Below are 20,546 nucleotides of genomic sequence, written 5' to 3' on the forward strand. Positions count from 1 at the left end.
GACAGGATACACAGGTGGAGTTAATTACCCTTTTTTATTTGAATGTTGTAAAGATAATAGGCTGTCACAGACACAACTGCAGCAAGTAGGATCCAAATGAGTTTTCCTCCACTATGTACATCTTCCTTAGTATACATCCCTCCCATGTTTTTGAGGTGGTAGCCTTCAATCCCAACTATCCTGAAGGAGGTTGAGGACCTATCCGTTGCTGCAGAAACCCCAAGAGTGTCGCCTTCTTTCACGACGTTTGATCTGTAAGAATGGACCAGCGAGAGGTTGTCAGGCTCCCCTAAATATATAGACAGCTCGTAATCCTTCTGCTCGATTCTAAGAACTAGCTTCTCGCCTGTAGGAAAGTTCCTGTACTCAATCCGGTCAAAGCTTCTAACAATATTATTGGGGTTGATCAAAACATCTCCAGCCTTTACCCCAATATACGACTTTCCAGAGGGCTTTATAACAATCAAGAGGCCCTTGAAGCTGCACGATCTTCCAAAGCAACTTCCCTCATTAAACGTGTCTTCATTAGATATCCATACAGCCATTCCATCATCTCCATCTTCCTTGCCATCTTCTTCAATCTCAATAATCATATCAATACCAAACTTTTCAGAGCCTATTGGATGCGATGCAAGGATTGCTCCAGAGCTGTTTGGAGACGAGTACCCTAGCTGGACAAACGAGTCCTTCCCATGGACCTTTATCACCTGCTCTCCAGAAGTCTTCCAGTTAAGGAACCTTCCAATCTCGTCCACATAGGGTGGCAGTAAAGACACCTCCTGAACAAACACATTGTCATTACACAAACATCCAAGTGCATAGAGAAAAGCAAACATGGGGTATTTTATCTTGTAGAATTTACCAACTAAAATAAACAATTCTGACCTGTTCCCCATCAGAATGGTATTCGACAAGAACATACGAAGTGTACTCTGCTTTGCTGCTGCATCTAAAGCCTTCTACATAGGCATTGCGTACGTTGCATATGTTCTATTTCCCCGGTTCGATAAGTCTACAGAACTTATCCCAACCAGCTCGTGCCTGAAGTTCCTTCTCTCATGGGATGCTATCCATTTTTTAGAAATCATGCAAAAGGGATATAGGAAAGCTCATGTGGTTGCGTTCTTCCCTCTTCTTCCATACATGTCCCGTATTATCGCAAGGCTACTTCCTATCGGACCATACACAACAGGTGTCCTTGTGTCATGCACAACCTCTATCCTGAGCTCTGCACTACTCTACATAATCACCCAAAGAAGATATGGAAGCAGGATAGCAAGAATGAGCTGCATTCTATTCATATTTAATCCTGCAGCAATTGTGTACACTGCAATGTATTCTGAACCTTTATTTATGCTAACCTTTCTTCTTGGAATGTACTTTCTTGAGAATAACAGTATTGCCCACGGGACGTTGTTTTTGTCCTTATCTGGGTTGTGCAGATCTAATGCAATTCTGTTTGCTCCGTTCATCATGTATCCATTCAACCGAAAGCTCTTGGTAAGATTGATCATATTCTTACTTCCGCTTGGGATGTTCCAATATTACACTCTGCTCATCATCAACAGGGCCAACAACACATATAGAATCTTCATACCATATTCCCACATACAGAAGACTCTCTGGGAACAGGGATTTCTCAGGTTTTTCACTGTCAAGAACATTCCAAATGTCCTTGTCGGGCTTCCGTTCATCCTGATTTCTCTATATATTCTCCGAGAGTATTGGAACGAGAGGACCACACTCAATCTAAAGGCACATATGAACTCCCAAAGATTCAATACAGACATGTGTGCTTTAGTGCTTTTGGCCCAAACTCTCATTACGATATTCCTGATTCATTGGAATATGTATTTCAGATTCATTTCATTCAATCCTTTAATATACTGGACATTGGCAAGAAAGTACTACACAGTCCAGAATGGACTCTGGAAAAAAGTGCTGTTCAGGTTTTACTTTGCATTTGGGATAGCATATGCAATACTTTTCGGATGCTTCTATCCGCCATGCTAATTCTAGCGATTAAATCAGTGGTATAAGAACTTTTAATAGTATTGAAACAATCGGCTTGGTACCGGCCAATTAGTTTCCCTTTTCTTCATTCTTGCTCCTGAGAAGCAGCTGAGAAACAATTCCCATGGTTATAAGAGATATGTACCCCACAGAAATCTTGTTTTCAACCAAGCCTTGGTAGAAGTCGCCATTTCGGAGTATTACAATGTACTGGTTGAGGTCAAGATTCAAATTGAATCCAAAGTTTGCACCGACTATGACAAAGAGGGATCCAAAGACGGAGAAAACAATAATATAGATCAGGAAAGTGATTGGCTTAACGAGGACTAGAACAAGAATCCCAATGCATAGCATTATTGTTTGGTAGATGTAGTACAAGTTCCCACCCATTGTTTCTCCAGCAGACGACTCTAATACTCCCCAGAGATGGAATGCAAGGTATCCCATCAAGATGTATATTATTGTCTTAACAAAGAAAAACATCACCAGTCCGAGAGCAACAGACAAAAAGGCCATGAAGAACCTGTTTTCATCAACCTTCCTCAACAACCCAACTACATGGACAATTGCCTTAGGTGCATTCTCAGCAGTCCCATATTTGGCTGCAACTGCTTGGTTGACAACTTCCATTATGCTTCCAATGCTTAACCTAAGTACCGGGAAGGCAATCACAGATAGAGAGCATCTCTTTGCACAGATTCCGAGAAAGTTCACCAAAAGCCCTGTAACAAACAGGACCATGGCCACCTCTTTTCTCTCCGCAAGAAAATCTCCATAATAACTCATTGAAGTCCAAATGTCGGGTGGGACTCCATCAGTAGCCGCTGCATGCCCAAGAAACAGTATTTCAATCATAAGGGGTTTCTCTTCATCCCTATTTACAATTTATATGAGTCAGGGGAATAATCAACAGGTGCTAAGAGTTTACAGGCACATACTTTTCGGCTGATGCAAAATTGTGATATGTGATTGGTATCACAATATTTAGGAGAAACGGAAAGCATACCAATTTAGGGGGCCCAATGACTCTTTTATTGTACATGTAAATACATCAGACATAATGGAAAGTTTATTCATATCGCCCCTGCTGCAGTTGTGTCTGTGACAGCCTATTATCTTTACAACATTCAAATAAAAAAGGGTAATTAACTCCACCTGTGTATCCTGTCTGCGTTCTTGTCCAATCACCTTGGCCACTTATGCGTCCCTCTGCACTGTCTGCTTGCAATACTCATTAGACTTCCAGTCTAGAGCCGTTACAGCAAAGTCACTCCTTCTTGGATTGGCTTTCCAAGAACCTGTTCTGGACTTCCACCACTTCGGCACTTGACGTACATTTTGCATACTCATCGAGAATGTCCGCATTTAACTTGTAAAACTCGTCTCCATAGTTGAATCCTTCAAGTATCTCATATGCATCTTCTTTGAAACCACAAATATATAGCGAGGCACTCAAGGCCTCTGCACAATTCAGCTTGAAAGGCTTTCCATAGTTCACCGGATTTGCAGCAACCATGAACGGAAGAAGCCTGTTGTGCTTTCTTGGAAGCCTTTTGAAATCCACGGCGTCCAGTTGGGCCCACGAGCAGTCTATGAGTCCTATTCCAAACCGCTCTATAATGTCTCTATCAGCGGGAGAGATAGACTGGTCTGCGTCCGGAGAAAGAACCACACCTCCAAAGTTTCTATTCTTTTTGATTGGCTGGACCTTATTTTGCCTGATAAGCCTCTTTCCAGAACACTTTTTTGGGTCACACTGCTCAAACTCATAGATCACCTTTCTCATCTTAGGACTGACACTGTAAAAGTTATATGCAATTAAAGACTTTATTCTATGCAAGGGATATTGTTCAAAGGCCCTCACCACTTCGCTCAATGCTATTCTCCATTAGGAGAATCCCATCAACCATCTTTCTGAAGTCCTCATATCCTATCCTATAAATATTCTCGCCCTCTTGTTTCGCAAGAGGACTGCTTCCAACGGCAACGACCCTTACGCCTTCTTTCTTCTGGACTTCTCTGTGGATGTCGAAGGAAGCATCCGCCGTCGAAATTACAGTCCTTATGTCCAGGCTTGAATATTCAAAAAAGAGGAGTTCTGCTAATATCTGCGGAAGAGGCCGCGAAGACATGAAATAAACTGATTGCTTTGTTCTGTGAAGTTTCACAACAGAATCATACAGGCGTGTTATACGATTCCTCAACAATCTATCTACACTGTAGAAAAGAGGCGTACACGTAAACTTCGACTTCTCAGGCCCGTTGAAGATTCTTTCGAACCTCTGGTATTTGTCTTTCTTCAGATTCCTGAGCACTGCTGCTTCGCTGTTTCCTTCCCCTTTCTCTTCTCCTAGGGCCCCAAGAGTGAAAATCCTGGAGGGCTTGCTGTCAATACAGAACAGAACATCCCTGATCTCTGATATCCTTCTTGATGCTTCTTCCTTTGCCTGGCACCTCAGACCACTAATATCAAAGATTGGATCAAGGTCAATCACAAATGTGCTTTTCACGCTGCTAATACCATCTCTGATCTTGCGCACCTCTCCCATGGTGATCTCAGGGAGCTCTATAAGCAGCGATCTTAGCTCTTCTTTGGTATCCACAACCTTGTTAAACTCCCTCTTCACCACCTTATCCCTTCTCCTGTCTGCTTCGATCCTAGAAATGATGAATGAGTTTTCTGTGTCTATAAACATTTTCTCATAGTTCTTCATGCATCGAAAGTACTCCTTCGCACCATCAAACCTGTCTTTTCCAATAAGCCCCATCTTGTACATATAATAGTATGTCGAATACACATATTGGTTGATGTTCTTCCTGTCCTCAAGAACAGGTGCAAGCTCGTCTGCAGGGGCATCTACCGCTTCAATAGCCCTTATGGCAATAATATTCTTTTTCGTACCCAGCAGCGCCATCACCTGATCCTTTAAAGGCGGCTTCATCATATTTTCTCTTATCCACTCTTTGTTGTCATTCACAAAGGCTTTGTCCTTGCACTTTTCTAGAAGGTCGGAGATGCCTGTCACCCTTTCCATTCAAAGGGCTTCAAAATTCTTGATTTGTTCTCGGCCTTTCTCATCAAGTACCCGTAGATCTGAAACAGTCCCTACTTCTCCAAAGTTATGAACAGGCTTTCCTCCTCAGGCCCATAGTTCAGGATTTTAAACCCAGAGTCCTTGCAGAGCTCCAGCAGGCCCTCCATATCGTAAAGATAGTAATATCTCTTGACATCGTCTCTAAGATGCCATGTTGCAAAATATTCTTCTCCCGACCTCCCGCCGATCTTCGAAAACTTCCTTTTTTCCTTCACAGAATTCGCCCACACATACACTAATGCTTTTCCTCCGTCTTTTAGTACCCTCTTCATTTCCTCCATTGCCCTCAGTCTCCTGTCATGTGTGCTAAGATGGTGGATTACACCAACACTAAGCACAAGATCAAAGCTAGAATCGCAAAAGGGCATGTCTAGGACATCCCCCCTTACCAACCCGTGGTTTCTCGTGGCTCTGGCATCCCTCAGAAGATCAAAGCAGTAGTCTAATCCGACAATTCCTGGTACCAAAAAAGACCTTCCGTTTCCACATCCAGCATCAAGCACAATAGACCTCGGCGTATAGTAATTGTCCAGAAACACCTCTGTCATTTTCCAATGCTTCCGCCTTGTTGCCGAAAACTCTCTTGTGTACTCACTGTAGAACTTGTGCACAAATCTTTCTTCAAACCTCTCGGGCTCTTCCATATAGTGTAGGCTCAAAGAACAGTAAATTTTAAAAGCTCAAATACATATTCTTTATTATCCAAAGACTCTATGCTATCCTACCAGGTTTTTTGCTGCCCTTCTAACTTCTCCATCGGAGCTAGTGCACAGACCGGAGACCATCTCCCTTGTGCTATCATCCATTCCACGTGGATCAATCATTTCCAATGTGTACAGCTTCACATTTTCAATTGGATCAGACAGTAGCCTCTTTGTAAACTCCGTTTTATGGACCTTATCAAAAGAAAGTGCCGCACTCACAGAAGTTATCCTATGTAGATATGATCTTGATGAAGTAACTGTCTCAATATCAGGAAGCCATTCAATTGTCCAGGGATACATCTTGACCAGCTCCCCGACCACCTTTGAGGCTTCAACCCTTACCTCATATACTCTATCGCTGAGGTATCCGAGAAGGTGCTTTCCTAAGAACATCTTGAGAAGTTTTTCGTCCTGTTTTGAAGCATATGCAATTGATTCAAGGATCTCCTTTCTTATTCTCCAGTTAGGCGTGGAGTTGAGGGAGTTTATCAGCGGAACAACTATGCTTTTGTATGTGTCAACCCTTTGGACACACAGCAAGGCCTTTCTGACCTCCCAACTTCCATCCGAGACTATTTCCTTCAGCATCTCCTGGAACTCCTCTTTGTTTCCTACCATTTGAATTGCCAGAGCCCTGACAGTGGGGCTGCCGTCCTTCAGAAACAATGGAACAAGCCTGTCCCATCCCTCTGCATGCTCCATATTGCTTGCAAGGCATATTCTTATTTCCTCTTCTGGATCTTGGGACAAGCATGAGTATATAATGGCTCTGTCACCAGCATTAAGCTTAGGTATCTTTTTTGCAATTGCATATCTTCTTCTCCATGACTTCGATGAGCATATCTCAGATACAAAGTGTGTTCTTTTTTTTATGAGAGGAATGACATAAGAGCTGGTGCACTGGATACACTCTGAATATGAGCTGTGAAGATCCTTCACAATCTCTATGAGCTCATCATCGTCAAATGGAATCTTATTATACCTTTCCAGAGACAGAGCAGCCCGCCTGGCTACACCCACAATAGAGTCCTTCAGGCATTTTCTCAAGGCCTCTTTTTCCTCCTTGTATTCTATATTTTCAATCAAGGATGGGACTGCCTGCCTTTGTATATAGAATGGCGACTCGAGAAGCTTTCCGATGAATTCTGAGACTTCTCCTGGAAACGATTCAAATATCCTTCGTATAATAGGAATAGTCTTTTCAGGTCTCTCGAGCAAAAGAAGCTCGCAAATACTTAGATGGCTCTTGTCTGGCGGCAGTAAAGCAAGATTTTCAATCAGGAGCCCATTGAGCTTCTGATCGATTCCAACAAGCAGCTCCAGCTTTTCCAGAGGTATATGCTCCTTTCCCCCTAGTTTTTCTGCAAGGTTAGACACTTCACCATCAATCATTTCAAAGGGCTCTGAAACAGAAGAATTTCAGACTGGAATTAGTAAGGCTTCTGCTTCCTTATTTTCTGTGTGGCTGCTTTGCATGCATCCTCGATTAGTTTAGAATAATTTTATCCATAGGATGAGATACAAAATAACTTCAAAAAGACTCAACGAGAAGATCCTGGCAGTACATGTAAACGGAGAGGTCTACACGGGAGGAACATCCAAGACACTAATCAATCAGGGCACAGGAGAAGTGATGTGCCGGACTCAGAAATCCATAAGGTCGATAGCAAGCCATGGAAAGTACGTATGCTGTGGAAGCTACGATTGTACTGCAGTGCTATTTTGCGATGGAAATGTTGTAGATGTGATTGAGGGCCCGGACACAGAGATCAAGTGTGTTGCATTCTCTGAGGATGGGAAGTATCTAGCGATGGCAACCAGAGGAAAAGCTGTCTGGGTTGTGAGGATAGGGGAGGAGATAGAGATCGAGGAGATCATAGAGGACCATCTCCATGACGTTAAGGGATGCATATTCCACGGGGGATTTCTGTTTACATATGGCTATGACAACACTGTGAAGGTTTATGACAGATTTGATTACGATGGCACCTGGGAGCTGGTTCAATCCATTGACGAAAGGAGCACAGTGTGGTGTGTTATTTTCCATGAGGGAAAGATGATATGCACGACTGAGGAAGGAATGGTCAGCTCGTATATTCTAAGGAACGGATGGGAGTGCGAGGTGTCTAGAAAGCTATCCATGCTCCCTATATATACCATTTGCAGTGTTGGAGGGAACATGGCATATGCTCTGAATAGAGGCAGCATTGGGATAATTGATGGAGGTCTTAATGTTGTGGAGACGATTGAGAATGTACACGAAGACTTTATAAATGGGATTGCATACGATGAGAGGACAGGCAGAATTGTAAGTGGGGGAGACGATGGGATTCTGAATGTAATTGAGCTACTTTGAAAACCTTTTTTTAAAAAGACAAGAAAAATTTGCCCCTAAAGAAAGAATGCAATCTGCAAGAAAGACTAATCAACTGGCCATTCCTGATCTCCCGAAGGAGGTAACTGTAAAGGACCTGCTAGAGGCGTTTTCTAAGTATGGAAAAGAAATGTAAGTGAAGATAAAACATCCTTGGTTCGTGAAACTGAGTCGTGATGAGGATTTTGAGACAGATACTAACTTTTAGAACGGGCGTTAAGCTTAGCAAGCAAAGAAGATCCAGAGACGAGGATCTTAAGGTGGGGTATGTTGAGTTTGAGACCATTGAGGACACTGAGAAGGCATATGGAGAGGGGAAGGTTCAGGTAGCTGGAGAACCCAGGCAATTGCACTTTGCAAGAAGAAGAGACCAAAGGATGAAGGAGAGAGTCATTGTGTCGAGCAAGAAGGTGTATATTTCTGGAATTCCTGATGATACCAACAAGGACGAGCTGTGTTCCCTTTTAGGCAACTGCAAGATATCTGGAGACAAAGGTAAGAACTACCTTTTCGCAGAGTACGACAACAGTGAGGAGCAAGAAAAAGCACTGAACAAGATCAACAACATGAAGATCAATGGGTCGAAGCTATATGCAATGCCTGCTTATGAGAAGGCAAACATTGGAAGGATTGGTAGAAAGAGGAGCGACTCCAATTAAACAGGTCTTACTTTTTTAACATAGCGGTTTCTAATTTGTTTGCCTTGTTCTAAGGCCTAGATTATATTTTTTTTACTGCTACCCGTAGGATGGCCGACTTTGATTCCACCTTGCTAGTAGAAACGGATGCAAAGAAAGACTTTAGGCTTCCCCACACTCGGCAAGTGATTCTTGTGGGAGCGGTGTTTGCTGTTCAAAGCTCTCCGTTTCCTAAATATCTCTATGTGTATGACAAGGGGTTTGCAGCCTACCAGCTTGTTCCGTTCAAGCCCATAGAGACTTTCGAATACAGTGGAGAAGTGCTGGATATCTTTGTTATCAAAGGGAAGATGGTCATTCTCTCGAAGGATTCCGTGATAGTTTATAATGGAGATGAAAAATGTGTTATTACCGGAGAGTTTAGCGGGAAACTGTCTGAAATAGATGGAAGGCTCGGGATTCAGGAAAGAGCAAAACTGACGATATATTCGTTGGACACTCTGGAAGTCCAAGATGTGCATAAGGCGAATGCACACCACTCCATAAGAGACGTACTAATAACGTCTTTTGATACCACAGTTTCCCTACATCGCAAAGGTAAAAAGATACTTGAAATTTCCATGCCAGAGAGGATATGCACGGTGTGCACGGATCCACTCCTAACGAACATATATTGCGGGAGTGACGACGGGACTATATTTTGTTGCAATGCAAACCATATGGAACCAACTGCCATGAAGTATCACAAGAGCAGGATTGTAGGGTTGGACATAAGTTTCTGTGGAAGATATCTGTATTCTGCAGATGCGGAGGGAGTTGTCTGCATATGGGATGCGAAATTCAATGTAGTGATCGGGAAGGCATGCATGGAATCAGAAGTAAGGGGGATAAAGGCTGTGTATGCCTCGGAGTGGAGAGGAGAGCTCGATAATGAGGGAAGTGAGCTAGTGATGACAAAGAAAGCAAGTGAATAAAGAGCATTGTGCCCAAAGGATTTTATAAAGTATAACAAGTATTTAAAAAGTACAAAGTATACTGCCTCCAGTACATTGTATTAACAACATCTACGATTAATCTTTCTATTTATCCCACTAGCAGGGGAGTTACAAAGGCTTCCAGCCTCCCACTTTTGACCTGATGCCTGCTTCTTGAGGAGAATCATAGCCATGTCTTCGAATATGTTGTTTACATTCTCCCCTGTCTTGGCACTTGTGGTGTAGTACTGCGCCTTCATTTCGTCTGCCTTACTTTTGAATCTACTTTCCATTTCGTAGTATGTAGTGCTGTCTACTTTGTCCCTCTTGTTCCCGACAAGAAACAAAGGAACGTTTCCCGTCTCCTCTCTTATACGTCCAAACCATCTATCCACGCAGGAGAAGGTCCTCTCATCGCTAATATCGAAGATGAGGAGAATCCCATCTGCGTTTCTATAGTAGCTTTTTGTTATCGAAAAAAATCTCTCCTGTCCTGCGGTATCCCAGATGTTGAGCATGACATTCTTTCCATTCAAAACTATGTTCTTGGAAACAGTATCCACCCCGATGGTTGTCATTAAGGACTGCTTGAAGTCATCTTCCTTATACTTGTGGAGAAGACATGTCTTACCTACATCGCTCTCTCCTAAGACAATTATTTTGTAGCGGTAGTCTATCCTTGGTGTAGCCATTTTTGATAGGGGCTTTACTGTTATTTGCAATTGACTCTCATAACCATGAGCCAGCGCTTTACAATTGAAAGATTCACATCAATAGGTTGTCTGAGACAAATCAAAACAAACCAATGAGTGATGTGATCTCCTTAAGAACAAATAAAAGAAAATTGATATGATATAATAGGAACCCAAGGATAAGGGTTATGACGGATTTGATGGGAAGATTTCGGCACATATCGAGAGAGAAAAGAAGAAGGTATCCTCGGAATATTATAAGGAACCAGAAGTACAAGTGGTATACGTTTATCTTTGCAGTTCTTAGGCTTCAATTCAGCCATTTTTTCAACACATTTCTGTTTTTTGTGTGCATGACACAGCTGAAAAAGGAGTATCTTGTGTCATCTCTTGTGGCCTCTGTCGGGCCGTGGGCAATGGTTCTGGCATTTTCGCTTTTTAAGGAGGGAGTGGAGGACTACAAGAGACACGAGAGAGACAAGGTTACAAATAACCAGCTGTATGCAAAGCTCACAAATCAAGGGTTTGTGCGTGTGCCCAGCTCAAGGATAGAGGTTGGAGACTTGATTTTGCTAGAGAAGAACGAAAGAGTGCCTGCCGACATGGTTCTTCTCAAGACTTCTGATGTGTCTGGACAGGTGTTTGTAAGGACAGATCAGCTGGATGGGGAAACGGATTGGAAGTTGAAACTGACGATTCCAAGGTTGCAATCTGCGGCATTTGATGAGCTTCGGAAGCTAAGTGTGCTTGCAGAGCAGCCAAACAAGAACATATATTCATTTACAGGGAAGATCAAGATAGGTAGGTTTTCCCAGAATGAGCTTGAGGAAGTGGAAGAGGAGGATGGAGAGGAGCAGGGGTTTGTCCGGCACCTTGAAAGGCTTTTAGAGTTTGATTTTGGAAAGATAGAGGAAGTGTCAGATGTGTGCGAGAAGCCGCGGGATGTTTCTTGGGTCTACTCTTCGCCCATTCAAGAGAATGAGGAAAATGAGTTTCCACGTGAAAACCTTTCAGGCTCGGATGAAAACGGTGAGAATTCTGCTGAAGTTCTGACGGAAGGGTTTGAGGTGGGTAACGAAAGTAACGTAGGAAGAGAGGCTGAAGAAGCAGATACAAGTCTAAGGGACGAGGGCGAAAAAGAGAATATTGCCGAGCCACTTGATTGCGAGAACATGCTATGGATGAACACTGTTGTTGCCACATGCTCGGTTCTTGGGTGCGTTGTATACACGGGGAAGGATTCAAAGGCTATGCTCAACACCTCCCAGCCACGAAACAAGATAGGAAAGATTGAGCTTGAGCTGAACGGATACATGAAAGTTCTGGGGGCAGGGTGCATGATTCTTGCAGGGATCTTTACATACATGCGTGGAGCCACATCTAGGCCGGATATCATATTCATTAGGTTTCTTGTTCTTTTTTCTTCTGTGATTCCTATTTCGCTGAGGATTACTGTGGATTGGGCACGGTATTGCTACGGAAGGTATATATCTGGGGACGAAAAAATAGAAGGAGCAATGATGAGGTCGAATGGATTGCCTGAAGAGCTTGGAAGAGTATCTTATTTTCTTACGGACAAGACTGGGACGTTAACTAAAAACGAGATGGAGATGAAGAAAATACATCTCGGGACTATTTGTTATACAAAGGAGTTGAATAGAGAAATCAGTAAGAACCTTGCAAAAGTCCTGAACAGTAGAAGTGATGGGAAGGGAGTGTTTTCCAGAGGAAAGAAGGATATTAATGCAAGGGTGTATGACTTGGTGCAAGCGCTCAGCGTATGCCATAATGTTACACCTGTTATTTCTGAGAACGAGGTAAGCTACCAAGCATCAAGCCCCGATGAGGTTGCAATTGTTCAATGGACGGAGTGTGTTGGAATGAAATTGTACAGAAGAGACAGGTCGAGGATAATTATAAGAGACCCCTTGAACGATGAGCAGGAGTATCAGGTGCTCTATACTTTTCCATTTACTAGCGAAACGAAGAGAATGGGGATCATAGTGAGGTACAACGAAGAAATCATATTCTTTTTGAAAGGTGCTGATGCTGTAATGAAAAGGATAGTAAAAGGTAACGACTGGGTTGAGGAAGAAGCAGATAACATGGCCAGGGACGGGCTAAGAACACTCGTCATAGCGAAGAGAGTTCTTAGCAAAAAGGAATTCGAAACTTTTGAGGAGATGTACAACAAGGCATGGATAAGTCTAGTTGACAGGGCAGAAGCTGTGGGAAAGGCAATGGAGATGATTGAAAATAATATGAATGTCCTTGGCATAACGGGTGTTGAGGACAAACTCCAGGACGATGTCAAGGTTACACTTGAGAATTTGAGGAATGCAGAGATGAAGATCTGGATGCTTACTGGAGACAAGATAGAGACCGCCATCTCGATTGCAAGGTCTTCCAGGATCTTTCACAGAGGCACTTCATACCTGGTTATCAGCAATGCAAACTCTGCTGGAGAGGTTAAGGCAAAGCTTGACCTGCTACGTGGGTCTGGATATAACTCCTTAGTTATTGATGGGCAGAGCCTGTCATTTGTGATTGAAAGTTGTATGGACGAATTCATCGAGGTAACCTCTAAGCTAGAGGCCGTTGTTGGATGTAGATACACACCCACCCAAAAGGCAGCCATTGCGAGGGAGCTGAAGAACAAAACAAAGAAATGCGTCTGCTGTATTGGAGACGGAGGGAACGACGTTTCAATGATAACAGAAGCAAATGTAGGGATAGGGATAGTTGGGAAGGAGGGCAATCAAGCATCTCTGGCAGCCGACTTCAGTATTAATAAGTTCAGTCATGTTTCCGATCTTCTTTTCTGGCATGGAAGGAACTCATACCAAAGAACAGCAAAGATAGCACACCTGATAATACATAGAGGACTTACCTTGACAGTGATTCAAGCTATTTTTTGTTCTCTCATATACTTTGTTCCTGTCGGCCTGTTCAGAGGAGAGCTCCTCATGATGTTTATAACTGTCTATACCTTTCTTCCCATATTCTCCATTATTTGCTCGAGTGACATAAGTAGAAGCGTTGTTGTAAAGTTTCCTGAGCTATACAAAGAGCTTACTGAAAACAAACTTTTATCTTACAGGCATTTTTCTGTATGGATACTGATATCGTTCTATCAGGGAACGATCATGATGATAACATTCTATCTGCTGAAGCAGGAGTTTTTTATTATCTCGACCTTGACTTTCACAAGTCTTATCATCAACGAGCTTCTGATGGTGATATTGACAACCACCAGGATGACATCGATGGTCTTTGTATCTTCTGGAGTGTCTCTAGCTATATATATTGTCTACTTTATCCTTAGAAAAGGACTTCTAAGATACCAGAAGCCCTTCTATCTCTTCCTGCTGAAAATCGCTGTTGTAAACACTCTTGCAATACTAGTTAGCGTAATTCAGAAGCTTTGGATGAAGTATATGAGCCCCCCAACGTACTCAAAACTGGAGGTTCTAGTATAGTTTGCTCGCAATGGCAGATAAATCAATTTTTCAAAAAATACAACTTAATTAAAGAAGTTTAATTAGAGATCTGAGCAGCCTCAGTGCTGTATCCCGTTATAACAACATCTCCATAGAATAGCCTTAAGAAGAACCTTCCTAGCGCACTATGATATATCCTGTAGAGGGGATTGCCTCTGAGATCCAGGCTTTTCAGTGCACCGGTGTTTCTGAGCTTCAAAACATGCCAGGGAAATGATGTTAGCTTGTTGTTTGATAAATTAAGTACTTCCAAGCTCTTCATGCTGTTCACTTCTTGGGGGATGCTTTCCACTTCATTGTTGGAGAGATTGAGCTCTACGAGCCAGTCCAGGGTCCCTATTTCAGAAGGTAGTTCTTTCAGCTTGTTGCTTGACAGATCAAGCTTTTTAATTAAATTGTTAGCTCCAAGCGCCTCCATAATCTCGGGGGACATAGACTCAAGATCCATGTTGCAAAGATCGCATGCAGGAAGCTCCGTGCTTCCAATTATGCTCACTGCTTCCCGTACATTGTCTGCGATAAAGGGCACTGCTGCTAGAGCATACGCCAAAAAGAGAGATAAGGCATTTATTCTGGCTCTCATTATATTCATTTGATAGGGGAGACTTTTTTTATATTTTAACAAAATAGTTTTATTTTTTATTACATTGAAGATATACTAGAATCTAATTTCTTCTATAGTAGTTCATTCCACTTCTTGGGCTCCCATCGCTCCACCTGTGCTTTTCCATACGTCCAGTGGGCATTCTTTTAGATCGCTTGGCATTTTCTTGGCTTTCTAGCCTTCTTCTGTCTGCATGGTAATTCTCGATTCTATTTCCATCTCTTAACGATCCTTCTACCCAATTTGCCTGACTTGTGATATTTCTCTCATCGGGCCTGTTTTTTCCCATAGAACCTATTTGTGTGTATAGTAGTCTTTGAGATGCAAGTAGCTCCTCCACAAGACTTGCCGTCGCCTTTGCAACATGTATGAATCCGCATCTCTCTCCCTTTGCACACAAGTCTTTTTCATGATCGGTACACACACCGTCACTTATTCTATAGCAGTTTCCAAGCTCAACAACTATCCTCTTTCCACAATAATATCTTTTTCCGATCTCTTCCATGCATCTTAGAGCGGCCCTCTCCTCCTCAAACTCAATGTAAATGTTCCCCAGAAGCTGGGGAGAGATGTTGGAAGCAATTGCAAGCATTCTGACAGCGCCATACTTTACAGACATCTCCGAAAACCAATCCTCGTAAAAAAGGTCGAGGTGAATCTGGACCGCATCCTTACTCAGCACAGATTCCGGATCATTCCTAGGATACAAGTACATGTTCTTTATAACAACAACCTTGCTTCTTGAAGGAATCCTGTGAGCCTTTGTGCACTCGAGGCCGTATCTACATCCGTTTGTTTTTGAGTAGAAAATACACACGTCTTTTCCTGCAACCATTTTTGCTCCAGGGATCCCGAGCGGTGAAATTCTGTTGCTGCTTGATATAGAGACCCCAAATTACCTCCCTTTATAAGCCTTATGGAAGAGAACAAAGTAAAGATTTCTATCACGGCCTTGGGCAAGGAAAGCTATGTGGGTGTGCTTTGCGAGTATGTGCCGGGCAAGCACATTGTTTTAGGTGATGTGGTACGAAGGCATATAGGGCCGATTGAAAACAGAAAGGATGCATTCGTATATCCAAGGATGAAGTTCAGGATAGACAACATTAAAGAGATTGGGGTTGTAGGGGCTTTTAATGGTACTTGGAGGGAAGAGGCACATTTGGTACTTGAGGTCCTAAGGCATAAGGCTCAAGGCCTTGAGAGTAGGGTATTAGATGAAAAAAGAGCTTCGAAGCCCGACGAAGGTCCTGCAAAGATCAGGAGAAGTAGGGACGGAGAGATGGAAAGGGCTCTGAGCATGTATAGAAGCCCACGAATAGAGAAGTTATCAAAAACGCTGGCTGCTGGGCCTACTACTAAGTCACAGGCTTCCAGACACGTAAAGTGATTTACTAGCTAAGAATAAAATAACTACAATATAAGAGCTGCTGGATTGGATTGTGATTTTTTGACGAGCTTTCTGAAAACTCCTTTATAATGAGGCCGGAGATTTGATTGATCGAAATTGATTTAAAACAGATGAAACAACAAGCTCTGATGGAGACAACAAATGACGACGGAGGGTCAAAAAAGATTCTTTACGAGTCTCTTTGTACTGTGGAGGCCGAGAATTTGAGCGAAGCGTGTAATAACGCAATTGAAGGGAAAAGATCATCCACGGGGAAGAGGGCCAAAATAGCAAGGTTTGTTGGAGAGATGTGCTGCTGTGGAGATATGTTTGGGTCGGATACATTTATCAATGAGTCGGTGTTTTCTGCAATGGGATACATAGAGAAGAATACCCAGGGAGTAAAGGATATGTTCATCAATTCTGAGTCAGAGGAGAACGTGAATAACTGTGTCAAGCTGCTTGAGCTGAATGAAAAGATAGACTATTCTTCTGTTCATCCAAAGGATGTTGGAATGGGATTCAAGATATATGTGGAGGAGAATCTGAAGAATGTCATTCCGCACAATGTTCGAAAAAGGGTTATAGAGGCGTATAAAAACAAGGACGATGACAAGAAAAAGATAATAATTCCCAGGATTCCATTTGTGCTGAGTGATCCGAACAGGATGTTTCTTAAATCACTGAAAAGTATTTTCCTTGGGATTGAGGCGAACAGCAAAGAAAATGAAGTGGATGTTGACGAGATATATAGGCAGTTTGGGCCCCTGATAATAAGAAGGCCAAGCGAAATGCTTGATATGGACACGGATATCTTGAAGGCGATATTGATTGATTTGATGAAGGCTGATTTTGACGAGTTTCCTATTTCCTTTTATCCATAAGGCTAGCATGCTGGATGTTGCTTTGGACAAGAGACCTTTACTAATAAACAGATTGGGTGTTTGGGTGTGAAAAAGACGTTCCTGGTGGGACTTGAACCCACGACCTCAGCTTTAGGAGAGCCGCGCTCTACCGACTGAGCTACAGGAACTTGTAGCTTGAGTAACGAGTATCCATCACACAGGCTTTTGTGCGCGCCTGTTGTAAGGATACATTGCGTCTTAAACACTATCCCCAGGATGGTTAAGAGTAGCAATATAGCAATACACAGCCATGTAAAGTCCTTAGGGCTAGACAACTTTGGGAGACCTGTTGAAAAGCCAAATGCTGTGGTTGGGCAAGAGGATGCAAGAGAGGCCGCTGGACTTATAGTGGAGATGGTCAAAACAAAGAGAATGTCGGGAAGAGCCGTGCTTATATCTGGGCCTGCCGGATGCGGAAAGACGGCGCTTGCAGTAGGAATAAGTGAAGAGCTTGGCGCTGGAACGCCGTTTACTTCGATGAGCGGTAGCGAGGTATATTCCAATGAGATAAAGAAGACCGAGGTTCTTGAGGAGGCATTAAGGAGATCGATTCTTGTTAGGATGAGAGAGTTGAAGGATGTCTATGAGGGGGAGATTGTTGAGCTTAGGATTGTGGACGAGGAAAACCCACTAAACTCTTACTCCAAAAAGGTCAAGGAAATATTCATTACCCTGAAGACCAGCAAGGAGTCCAAGAAGCTTAAGCTCGCGGCATCTCTTTATGAACAGATAGACAAGCAGAGGATAGTCAATGGAGACGTTGTTTACATAGAGGTCAACTCTGGGGTTATTAAGAAGTTGGGTAGAAGCGAGGCACACATGAATGATTTTGATCTTGAAGCCGACACCTATGTTCCTATTCCCAGGGGAGAGGTTTTGAAGAGAAAAGAGGTGATCCAATCTGTAACGCTTCATGACCTGGACATGGCAAATGCCAAGCCCACTGGGCAAGACATGCTTTCTCTTGTTTTTCGAATATTAAGCCCCAAAAAAACCGAGATAACAGAGAGACTAAGGAGTGACGTCAACAGAATGGTGAACGAGTATCTAGAGAAGGGAAATGCAGAGATTGTTCCCGGGATCCTCTTTATTGATGAGGTCCACCTACTTGATATTGAATGCTTCACCTTCCTCCACAAGGTCATTGAATCACCTCTTAGCCCAACAATAATATTTGCCTCCAATAAAGGAATGGCTCCAATTAAAGGAAGCAACGGGCTTTCTGGGCCCTTTGGGATTACAAAAGACTTACTTGACAGAATCATGATTATAACTGTGAAAAAGAATACAGAAGAGACCAACAGAAAGATCATTGAGATGAGGCTGAAGGAGGAGGAGTTGCAGATGGATGACAATGCACTTTCTTTTTTTGTGAGTCTAAGCATCTCTAAGGGGCTGAGATATTGCATAAGCCTCATTCCTCTTCTGAAGACATATGGAGGGTGTGTTACCATCCAGAACGTAGAAGAAGTGAATGAGTTGTTCCACGACCGTTGATCCGAACGATTAAATAGTTTAATTATTCACCCTGTTTAGGATGATTTTGTGTTGCAAGTGTGGAATACTTATTGAGCCAAGACTGATGAACATGTGTGACAGATGTCTTGTTACCGAAGTTACAATATCTGCCAAGGTGAAGAGGAGTCTGTCTGTGGAGAGATGCAGAGGGTGCGAGCGATATCTTCAGCCTCCGAAAAACTGGGTAGAACTGTCTTGGGGGTCAAAGGAGTTTCTGCTGTTCTTAATAAAGAAGAACAAGACACTCAACGGGCTTTGCATTGTCGATTCGAATTTCATCTACACGGAGCCCAACTCAAAGAGGATTATGGTAGGGCTCACTGTCCGAGAATGCGGGGTAGAGCAGCCTTTGGAAATGAAGTATGTCATTAGGAACATGCAGTGCCCTGATTGTGCAAAGGTGGAAGCAAAGCAATTCTGGAATAGTATTGTCCAGGTAAGGCACAAGAGCAGGCACAAAAGGATGATGATATACCTAGAGCATCTCGTTTTGAAGAATAATGCATACAAAGACACTAGTAACATAAAGCAAAGGAAGGAAGGACTAGACTTCTACTACATTGATAGAAATGCGGCAATAAGGATGGTGAACTTTCTACAGAGTGTTCTTCCTGTTAGAACAAAGGTATCCGAGAGATTGATAAGCAAGGATGTCCATACTAGCAAGTGTAACTATAAGTTCAGCCACTCTGTTGAGATTGCTTCATTGTGCAAGGATGATCTGGTTGTTGTTGGACCGAAGATTAGGCAGAGTCTTGGAGTTGGAAGTCTTGTGATTGTCCAAAAGATAGCCACGAGCATTGTTCTCTTTGATGTGAGCTCGATGAAAAGCGTGAAGATTGCAGGATCGTTTTACTGGAGCAACCATGACGAATTCAAAATACTCATGAGCTCAAGTGACTTCACAAGGTATACTGTTATAATGAAGAATAATAGAAGAATGGAGGGAGCGGGATATGATCTTACCGTGACGTCAGACCATAACGAGTTTTCTGAGGCCCGGTTCCATCTCGGAAATGTAGAAGAAGACGATGAGGTGCTTGGGTATGATCTTCGTCACCTGAACTTAACTGTTGAGTGCGAGGACAAGCCCGAGGTAGTTCTTGTACGGAAGATGCCAAAGAGTGATGTTGTGTGGAAGATAGATGTGAGTGATGAGAACAAGATGGAATATAGACTATTTGTTGAGGATGTCGAGAATGACAAGGAAATGATTGAGGGGCTTTGCACTTTCAAGGGGGAGGAGGAAGGCATCAGTAAGGAGATGAAGGCATTCAAGATCTAAGAATATAATAATTGGTAATGTTTGGGGTTAAATGAGTAAGGGTGAGCTGGGAAAAGCCTTGAGCAAGAATGAGAATTTGGTGGTTTCTAAGAGAGGGTGTCCATTTTGTTTGGATGCTGTCGAGGTGCTGAAAGAGCGGAGGGTTGACTTTGATGAGATCAGGAACACTGAGAATGAGGAGCTTTCGAAAGAAATAGAAAAGGAATATGGGTTTTACACATTCCCTAAGATTTTTCTTAAGGGGAAGTTTATCGGAGGAGCAAGTGACTTGAGGAAGTATGTGACAACAAAGGAGTTTCTTGATGCCTTTGGGTCCGGTGAAAAATAAAATCTTGTGGCTTACTTTTTATTTTTTGGATGAGAAAAAAATAAAATTAGATGACACCCCGGGATGGACAAACTGAGATTTGAGGAGACGCCTACCAGTCCTAAAGACATAAGGTCTGGAAACTATATAAAGGTTGAGGTTAACGGGCAGATGAGATCTGCACAAGTCATCGAAACATCTTCTGTCAAGAATGGGAAGCACGGAGCAGCCAAGACAACCATTCTATCGAAGATTCTTTCTACTGGGTCAAACCACAAGGGAATATACACTGGAAATGATTCTATTATTATATGCAGGCCTGAAAAAGTCCAGCTCAAGGTTATTGATATTAGCGAGACCAGTATAACATTTTCCAACAGCGACGGATCATTTGATTCCATTGATGTTGCAGGAAAGATGAGCCCCGAGGATATCAGCAAGATTGTTCAAACTGTTGAGGGGTCTAAGAGCGAAAGCTTTGATCTTTCTCTAAGGGTACTACCTGACTTTTATAAACTCGAGTCTATTAGGTAATTTAAAAGGTTTTTTG

The 20,546-nt window shown here is 42.7% G+C and overlaps 20 protein-coding genes and 1 non-coding gene across 21 annotated transcripts; 11 read left to right on the top strand and 10 right to left on the bottom strand.

Annotated features, from left to right (window-relative positions):
- Nucleotides 1–20: 20 nt before the first annotated feature.
- On the bottom strand, nucleotides 21–836 carry EHEL_091110 (uncharacterized protein; the record flags this gene model as incomplete). The annotated part of the gene is made up of 1 exon (XM_003887938.1): nucleotides 21–836. The coding sequence occupies one exon, from the start codon at nucleotides 834–836 to the stop codon at nucleotides 21–23; it is 816 nt and encodes a 271-aa protein (XP_003887987.1).
- A 64-nt stretch (nucleotides 837–900) lies between these two features.
- On the top strand, nucleotides 901–2,013 carry EHEL_091120 (uncharacterized protein; the record flags this gene model as incomplete). Its single annotated transcript, XM_003887939.1, has 1 exon — nucleotides 901–2,013. The coding sequence occupies one exon, from the start codon at nucleotides 901–903 to the stop codon at nucleotides 2,011–2,013; it is 1,113 nt and encodes a 370-aa protein (XP_003887988.1).
- Nucleotides 2,014–2,082: 69 nt separating this feature from the next.
- EHEL_091130 (uncharacterized protein) lies at nucleotides 2,083–2,868 on the bottom strand (the record flags this gene model as incomplete). The annotated part of the gene is made up of 1 exon (XM_003887940.1): nucleotides 2,083–2,868. One exon carries the CDS (start codon nucleotides 2,866–2,868, stop codon nucleotides 2,083–2,085), a length of 786 nt encoding a protein of 261 aa, XP_003887989.1.
- Nucleotides 2,869–3,280: 412 nt separating this feature from the next.
- Nucleotides 3,281–3,799, bottom strand: EHEL_091140 (uncharacterized protein; the record flags this gene model as incomplete). Its single annotated transcript, XM_003887941.1, has 1 exon — nucleotides 3,281–3,799. The coding sequence occupies one exon, from the start codon at nucleotides 3,797–3,799 to the stop codon at nucleotides 3,281–3,283; it is 519 nt and encodes a 172-aa protein (XP_003887990.1).
- Nucleotides 3,800–3,863: 64 nt separating this feature from the next.
- On the bottom strand, nucleotides 3,864–5,048 carry EHEL_091150 (uncharacterized protein; the record flags this gene model as incomplete). Its single annotated transcript, XM_003887942.1, has 1 exon — nucleotides 3,864–5,048. One exon carries the CDS (start codon nucleotides 5,046–5,048, stop codon nucleotides 3,864–3,866), a length of 1,185 nt encoding a protein of 394 aa, XP_003887991.1.
- A 71-nt stretch (nucleotides 5,049–5,119) lies between these two features.
- EHEL_091160 (uncharacterized protein) lies at nucleotides 5,120–5,752 on the bottom strand (the record flags this gene model as incomplete). Its single annotated transcript, XM_003887943.1, has 1 exon — nucleotides 5,120–5,752. One exon carries the CDS (start codon nucleotides 5,750–5,752, stop codon nucleotides 5,120–5,122), a length of 633 nt encoding a protein of 210 aa, XP_003887992.1.
- Nucleotides 5,753–5,824: 72 nt separating this feature from the next.
- On the bottom strand, nucleotides 5,825–7,204 carry EHEL_091170 (uncharacterized protein; the record flags this gene model as incomplete). The annotated part of the gene is made up of 1 exon (XM_003887944.1): nucleotides 5,825–7,204. One exon carries the CDS (start codon nucleotides 7,202–7,204, stop codon nucleotides 5,825–5,827), a length of 1,380 nt encoding a protein of 459 aa, XP_003887993.1.
- A 121-nt stretch (nucleotides 7,205–7,325) lies between these two features.
- EHEL_091180 (uncharacterized protein) lies at nucleotides 7,326–8,168 on the top strand (the record flags this gene model as incomplete). The annotated part of the gene is made up of 1 exon (XM_003887945.1): nucleotides 7,326–8,168. One exon carries the CDS (start codon nucleotides 7,326–7,328, stop codon nucleotides 8,166–8,168), a length of 843 nt encoding a protein of 280 aa, XP_003887994.1.
- Nucleotides 8,169–8,214: 46 nt separating this feature from the next.
- On the top strand, nucleotides 8,215–8,845 carry EHEL_091190 (uncharacterized protein; the record flags this gene model as incomplete). Its single annotated transcript, XM_003887946.1, has 2 exons — nucleotides 8,215–8,318; nucleotides 8,395–8,845. The coding sequence occupies 2 exons, from the start codon at nucleotides 8,215–8,217 to the stop codon at nucleotides 8,843–8,845; spliced, it is 555 nt and encodes a 184-aa protein (XP_003887995.1).
- An 89-nt stretch (nucleotides 8,846–8,934) lies between these two features.
- Nucleotides 8,935–9,798, top strand: EHEL_091200 (uncharacterized protein; the record flags this gene model as incomplete). Its single annotated transcript, XM_003887947.1, has 1 exon — nucleotides 8,935–9,798. One exon carries the CDS (start codon nucleotides 8,935–8,937, stop codon nucleotides 9,796–9,798), a length of 864 nt encoding a protein of 287 aa, XP_003887996.1.
- An 80-nt stretch (nucleotides 9,799–9,878) lies between these two features.
- On the bottom strand, nucleotides 9,879–10,490 carry EHEL_091210 (Rab GTPase; the record flags this gene model as incomplete). The annotated part of the gene is made up of 1 exon (XM_003887948.1): nucleotides 9,879–10,490. One exon carries the CDS (start codon nucleotides 10,488–10,490, stop codon nucleotides 9,879–9,881), a length of 612 nt encoding a protein of 203 aa, XP_003887997.1.
- Nucleotides 10,491–10,678: 188 nt separating this feature from the next.
- On the top strand, nucleotides 10,679–13,969 carry EHEL_091220 (P-type ATPase; the record flags this gene model as incomplete). The annotated part of the gene is made up of 1 exon (XM_003887949.1): nucleotides 10,679–13,969. One exon carries the CDS (start codon nucleotides 10,679–10,681, stop codon nucleotides 13,967–13,969), a length of 3,291 nt encoding a protein of 1,096 aa, XP_003887998.1.
- Nucleotides 13,970–14,027: 58 nt separating this feature from the next.
- Nucleotides 14,028–14,582, bottom strand: EHEL_091230 (uncharacterized protein; the record flags this gene model as incomplete). The annotated part of the gene is made up of 1 exon (XM_003887950.1): nucleotides 14,028–14,582. The coding sequence occupies one exon, from the start codon at nucleotides 14,580–14,582 to the stop codon at nucleotides 14,028–14,030; it is 555 nt and encodes a 184-aa protein (XP_003887999.1).
- Nucleotides 14,583–14,655: 73 nt separating this feature from the next.
- EHEL_091240 (uncharacterized protein) lies at nucleotides 14,656–15,429 on the bottom strand (the record flags this gene model as incomplete). The annotated part of the gene is made up of 1 exon (XM_003887951.1): nucleotides 14,656–15,429. One exon carries the CDS (start codon nucleotides 15,427–15,429, stop codon nucleotides 14,656–14,658), a length of 774 nt encoding a protein of 257 aa, XP_003888000.1.
- An 81-nt stretch (nucleotides 15,430–15,510) lies between these two features.
- On the top strand, nucleotides 15,511–15,981 carry EHEL_091250 (uncharacterized protein; the record flags this gene model as incomplete). Its single annotated transcript, XM_003887952.1, has 1 exon — nucleotides 15,511–15,981. The coding sequence occupies one exon, from the start codon at nucleotides 15,511–15,513 to the stop codon at nucleotides 15,979–15,981; it is 471 nt and encodes a 156-aa protein (XP_003888001.1).
- Nucleotides 15,982–16,130: 149 nt separating this feature from the next.
- On the top strand, nucleotides 16,131–16,865 carry EHEL_091260 (uncharacterized protein; the record flags this gene model as incomplete). Its single annotated transcript, XM_003887953.1, has 1 exon — nucleotides 16,131–16,865. One exon carries the CDS (start codon nucleotides 16,131–16,133, stop codon nucleotides 16,863–16,865), a length of 735 nt encoding a protein of 244 aa, XP_003888002.1.
- A 76-nt stretch (nucleotides 16,866–16,941) lies between these two features.
- EHEL_091270 lies at nucleotides 16,942–17,014 on the bottom strand. Its single transcript has one exon. It is a non-coding gene; the product is annotated as a tRNA-Arg (tRNA).
- An 88-nt stretch (nucleotides 17,015–17,102) lies between these two features.
- EHEL_091280 (DNA helicase TIP49) lies at nucleotides 17,103–18,383 on the top strand (the record flags this gene model as incomplete). Its single annotated transcript, XM_003887954.1, has 1 exon — nucleotides 17,103–18,383. The coding sequence occupies one exon, from the start codon at nucleotides 17,103–17,105 to the stop codon at nucleotides 18,381–18,383; it is 1,281 nt and encodes a 426-aa protein (XP_003888003.1).
- A 40-nt stretch (nucleotides 18,384–18,423) lies between these two features.
- EHEL_091290 (ribosome stability and mRNA decay protein) lies at nucleotides 18,424–19,689 on the top strand (the record flags this gene model as incomplete). The annotated part of the gene is made up of 1 exon (XM_003887955.1): nucleotides 18,424–19,689. The coding sequence occupies one exon, from the start codon at nucleotides 18,424–18,426 to the stop codon at nucleotides 19,687–19,689; it is 1,266 nt and encodes a 421-aa protein (XP_003888004.1).
- Nucleotides 19,690–19,720: 31 nt separating this feature from the next.
- Nucleotides 19,721–20,017, top strand: EHEL_091300 (glutaredoxin; the record flags this gene model as incomplete). The annotated part of the gene is made up of 1 exon (XM_003887956.1): nucleotides 19,721–20,017. One exon carries the CDS (start codon nucleotides 19,721–19,723, stop codon nucleotides 20,015–20,017), a length of 297 nt encoding a protein of 98 aa, XP_003888005.1.
- Nucleotides 20,018–20,080: 63 nt separating this feature from the next.
- EHEL_091310 (uncharacterized protein) lies at nucleotides 20,081–20,530 on the top strand (the record flags this gene model as incomplete). The annotated part of the gene is made up of 1 exon (XM_003887957.1): nucleotides 20,081–20,530. The coding sequence occupies one exon, from the start codon at nucleotides 20,081–20,083 to the stop codon at nucleotides 20,528–20,530; it is 450 nt and encodes a 149-aa protein (XP_003888006.1).
- Between the last annotated feature and the right edge of the window lie 16 nt (nucleotides 20,531–20,546).

Source organism: Encephalitozoon hellem, chromosome IX, assembly GCF_000277815.2.
Source record: "Encephalitozoon hellem ATCC 50504 chromosome IX, complete sequence".
In the NCBI taxonomy this organism is placed as follows: domain Eukaryota; kingdom Fungi; phylum Microsporidia; family Unikaryonidae; genus Encephalitozoon; species Encephalitozoon hellem.